General features: G+C 29.6%; 1 protein-coding gene across 5 annotated transcripts in view; it reads right to left on the bottom strand.

Moving 5' to 3' along the window:
* Nucleotides 1-6: 6 nt before the first annotated feature.
* LOC116852220 (cytochrome P450 4C1-like) overlaps nucleotides 7-5,022 on the bottom strand; it is a 14,769-nt gene continuing 9,753 nt past the window's right edge. For all 5 annotated transcript variants that reach the window (XM_032832342.1, XM_032832340.1, XM_032832343.1 and 2 more), the window contains 9 exons: nucleotides 3,183-3,365; nucleotides 2,942-3,011; nucleotides 2,727-2,853; nucleotides 2,590-2,656; nucleotides 2,152-2,252; nucleotides 1,602-1,670; nucleotides 1,168-1,345; nucleotides 808-987; nucleotides 7-745 (listed from right to left, as the gene is read on the bottom strand). In XM_032832342.1, the coding sequence (XP_032688233.1) occupies nucleotides 579-745; nucleotides 808-987; nucleotides 1,168-1,345; nucleotides 1,602-1,670; nucleotides 2,152-2,252; nucleotides 2,590-2,656; nucleotides 2,727-2,853; nucleotides 2,942-3,011; nucleotides 3,183-3,365 (1,142 nt within the window). In that variant the 3' untranslated portion in view covers nucleotides 7-578. The remainder of the gene's footprint in view (nucleotides 746-807; nucleotides 988-1,167; nucleotides 1,346-1,601; nucleotides 1,671-2,151; nucleotides 2,253-2,589; nucleotides 2,657-2,726; nucleotides 2,854-2,941; nucleotides 3,012-3,182; nucleotides 3,366-5,022) is intronic.

Genomic DNA, 5,022 nt, shown 5'->3' with positions numbered 1-5,022 from the left:
CATGTTATTTTTATGTTATATTCACGTTATATAACTGTAACACGTGTGATTAGGAAATTACGTCTATAGGAACGAACGTCTATATAACTTACTACATACATATTATACGTCTATATAACTTACTACATACATATTATATTGCATATTTCATTACGGCAATGTAACTATATATATCTGTGTTTGCTGGGAAGTTTCATTTTTAAAACTTTGTTTGTAAATAACTTTTTAACAAATAACGAGCAACGCCTAAAACTTCTCATATGTTACTCAGAGGGGTGAATTGTATAATAATGTGAATAAGAAAGTTATTGCCGGAGGGTTAAAGTGAATATTTATACAAATGTATAATCATTAAATGATCATTAAATAATGATCTGTATGCTATGTTCAGGATGCTCTGTCAATCTGGGTATATTACAAATTTAATAATTTCAACGCAATATTTGATTTCTCAGACTGAGTTTTGTAACAACTTTAAATTAATGCCCTCGAAAATCCTAACAATAAATGTTATCAATTAATTATGTTAATAAAAAATTCCATTTTGTCCGTTAGTATATTTATACTTTGCTATGCCGTCACTTCCTTTTCTCAATTCTGACTTTTAGAGGATTCATGGGCGATAACATCATATCCATCTTCAATTCTATTTCTTCTATTTTAACCTTCTTGTCCACTTTTAATATGTATGTCCGCAACAGAGTTGCTATAAAGACTTTCATAGAAGTCATTGCATATCTCATACCTGCAATTTTACAGATTAATTTCATATTTCGCCACAATACAATTTAGCTCATATATATTTACCAATGCAGTTCCTTGGACCATTACTAAACGGCATATAACTATATGGATAAATATTTGCCATGTTTCCCGGAAGAAATCTGTCTGGATCAAATGTTAATGCTTTCGGCCAATATTTTTCATTGCGATGCACAGCTAATATTAATATAGCAATTTCAGCTCCTTTTGGTAAAATATAATCTCCTGAAACATATATACAAATATATGTAAATAAATATCATTATTACAAAACATCAACTAAAGTTAATTTAAATGAAATCATATTTTATTGTTCACTATAAATAAAATATCCTTGATAAACAAAGCATTATTACACTACACAATTTGTTGCTCTCCTCTACACAATTATGTTTATAAACATACCTATTTGTAAATCTGTATCAAGTTGGCGTCCTACGACAGGTACAATGGAGAAGAGTCTCAATGTTTCTTTAATAACACGTTCCATATAGTTCATATGTTGCAAGTCTTCGAACTTGACGGACGCAAATTTTGGGTCTTGTGTACCATAAATTTTCAGTAGCTCTTCATATACCTTTTGCTATTGCAAAATTAGGTATTTATTTATTCCATACACAAAATATTAAAGCAAATATATAATCGCCCCAAATAACTTACAATACTATAAAAATATAAAAACACAAAATCTAGGCTAAGAAGCTATTAAAAGTACGCAATAAATATATTTTTGTAGTAAATTATAACTTTTCTAGTAAATTGATGTTTCTATATCACAAGAAAACCAAATTATGCTCAAAATAAATTGGTATACATACCAATGTGTGTAAAATACATACTTGTACTTCTGGAAAATTTGCTAACATGAACATCATAAAATTTAATGTGATTGCAGTTGTGTCAGTTGCCTGCGTGTAAATGAAAATTTGCTTTATCAGTTCTATGATTTTATGAATACATTACGGAAACAAAACTATATACCCGACAAAAACAGGGACGTTGTATCCACGTCGAATCCATGTAATTTACGTGGAATACGTGGATGGACATATCCATGAAATATCGATATAGATGCAACGTTTATTTATCCTCGATAAATCGAGGTATTTCATCTTCAACGTAAATTTTATGGAACATTTTATAAATATTCCAGGAATATCTAGCTTTTACTGGGAAAATGACTATCCACGTGATTCATATAAATTACGATTCGACGTGGATATCTGTTTTCTTTTCCACGTGGATTTTAGTGCCATGTTTGAGCGGATGATCCACTCGATGTTCCACGTTGATGTCGACGTCGATGATCCACGTGATAGCGATGTGGTTTCTACGTATATACATGTTTTTGTCGGTATATACGTTTCAATAGATGTTCATAGTACGTACGCCAAAAGACATCGTATTGATTTCATCGATAATCTCCTTCCGAGTGAATTTTTTATCTTCGTCAGATGCTTCCATTAGTATATCCAGAAATGCCTTTCTTGCTATTTTTTATTCCAACAAAAATAAACAAAATACATTACTAAAAAATATATTTTGTCAATTAATCACGAGAAATGCATATATTGCATGTGTATTTATTTATTTATCTATCTTCTTAATAATAAAAATTTGCTACATATCTATATGTACAGCCAATGAATGCAGTTATGTCTGTCTAAATAACATGTTGCAAATAGAAAAAGAGGGGAAATATCCCTTTATATGCCCAATTATTTTAAAATATAACGTATAGTATTTTTTTGTTCAATTTTCGCACATTATGATATTAACTGTATGAATACATCACATAAAAACATAAAACAAATGTTGACAACTTACAAAACATAGCGGATTGGTTTTTATTCTCAACTAAATTATCTCTGGCGTTCTCCTTTTGTTGTATTACCTGCATAGTAATGGATCATGTAACATGCAAATCATGTGACATCATCAGAAAATATATATGCAATATCTACCTCTTCCGCAACAGAACATAGAAAATTTACATGCTTCTGCTGTTCGCGGCTTAGAGATGTTAAATTGAATATAATATCGGGATATAAAAATATATTTCGTAGTCTGTATATGAATATTTCTTTCAACCTACAATTAAGCATTGCATTAAATTAGATCTATCCATGAATATAGTGTACAATAATTACAAGAATTTTTGGTGTAAATGGAATCATACCTTTTTACTGCATTGACATACAACTCATTTTTCTTTAATTGCGATCCCTCGTTAATATTAAGCAATGTTTCTTTAAAATTACGACAAAGTAAAGTCATTTTTAATATATTAAATAATTAAAATATATTGAAAGATATTGTTTATTATTTTGATTGACAGTTTATACATTTTTAATTAAGAGTTTATAACACAAATAGGTAATTTCCAAACAAATCAAAATCGAATAAGCATTTCATCTTACCGTAAGTCATGTTCATCGTATATTTTGTTACATGATGAGATAAATCTACTTCGGTATCTACCATGTATTCTATTTTCTCCATAAATACTGAAGTATGTTTCACAAATATATCGCAGAATGCTCGTAATATATTTGTATTAAAACTTGACGCTAGCATTTTTCGATGTTGGACCCATATATGTGCTGCGAAAAGATTGATATTAAAATGAAATGAAAACAAGAGTAAGCGTACTTCTTTATTAAATATAATATTATAAATCTGTTAGTGAATATAAATTCTAAATACTGCCAGTCTAAATAACGTATTATGTAAGAAACATTGTTAGATTTATATTGCATGCATAATATAACATAATCGGAAAGAAATGTTGTGAGATTCATACTATATACAATACCCTGTGTTAATCCTCAAATTCCACACTCTAACCGCGCAACCATTACTTCCACACTGCGAATCATGTAACATACACATGGTGCGAATTTGGCTTTTACGTTTTCAGTCCTCAACATTTTTATGAAGGATAAAAAAATATTAAGTTGTTATATATGTTTTATATAGCAAACCTTGCAGGGAATTGAGTAAAATTCAAATTGCACGACAAATTTATTTTAATAATAAAAATTAAGGTTTTCGTAACAAAGATTTTTGAAAAATGACTTTTATTTATTTTCTAACCGTATTTTTTTCTAATTTAATAAAATCCAACTGCTTATATAGATTGTTCAAGTTAAAGAAATGTACTTGAAGAAAAGAAAGTTACTAAAAATTGAATTAAATAAAAGGGAATAGTTTTTATATATCAGCTTGAAGTTGGAAATTTTTTAGAAAGAAAATAAATGAAAATACGAGACATATATAGGAAAATATTGTTTAATTGTTGTACATTCTACACATAAATACGAGAAATATATGAAAATACAATTATATTCTTGAGAAACAATAGGGAAAAATGTGTTGTGCATAAAAAGTAATAACATTTATATATTTCTCATGAAATTGAATTTGTAATAAAAACTAGTGTATATATAAAAACACTTATTTTTTATTGAAATTGAGCAAAAATTTTTTTTGAAGAAATAAATATAAAATTTCACTGACATCGATTCTGCACTCGCTATTTCCACACAAGTACGAATTCGCACCAACTTTTCACAGACGCTACTTTGCGTGTTTCGGCAGGAATGACTCCGGGACAGAGCTGGGAACGGTTGCGTCATACACAATAGAGACCAAACAAGTTTGTCGTAGTAGAGACAAAACGATATATCAACTCACTGACAGATGGCAGCAAAGTGAAATTTTTACTGGTGCGAATTGGCATCAGTGTGGAATTTGAGGGTTAATTACACGCTCATGGTTTAACTTAAAGTAAATGTGAAATAAATATTCTCTTGCGTTATTACTGAATAAATTATGAAATACATCCAACCGATATCGCGTAAAATGACTATAATCAGTCCTATGGCACTGATCATAATACTTTTACGTATCATCAATTATACACGTTATAAAGGATGAGTGTCAATAAGGCCGTTTTTGTCCCACGTCAGAATCACTTCAAACTGTGCTATTTTATTCCTCTCGATGAAACTCATAACCCACTAAAATCTAATTTGCTGTTCAAATAATTAGGTGCTGAGAATGAGGCACTTTTAGATCTTAGATTTACATGGGATATCACGTATAGTAGCAATGTCTGCCTCATTTCACTCTGTTATCAATGAGCCCCCATCACCATAGTTTCTCAAAAACTACTCGTACATATAGTGCATTAAATATGTCAAAGCGGTTATTTTATCCTTCTGCCATCACATTGAAATCGAGCTCCGTATTAATCAA

This window comes from Odontomachus brunneus, unplaced genomic scaffold, assembly GCF_010583005.1.
Source record: "Odontomachus brunneus isolate Ranch 3 - 2012 unplaced genomic scaffold, Obru_v1 Obru_scaffold_207, whole genome shotgun sequence".
Lineage (NCBI taxonomy): Eukaryota > Metazoa > Arthropoda > Insecta > Hymenoptera > Formicidae > Odontomachus > Odontomachus brunneus.
This window is presented reverse-complemented; position numbering and strand designations above follow the sequence as displayed.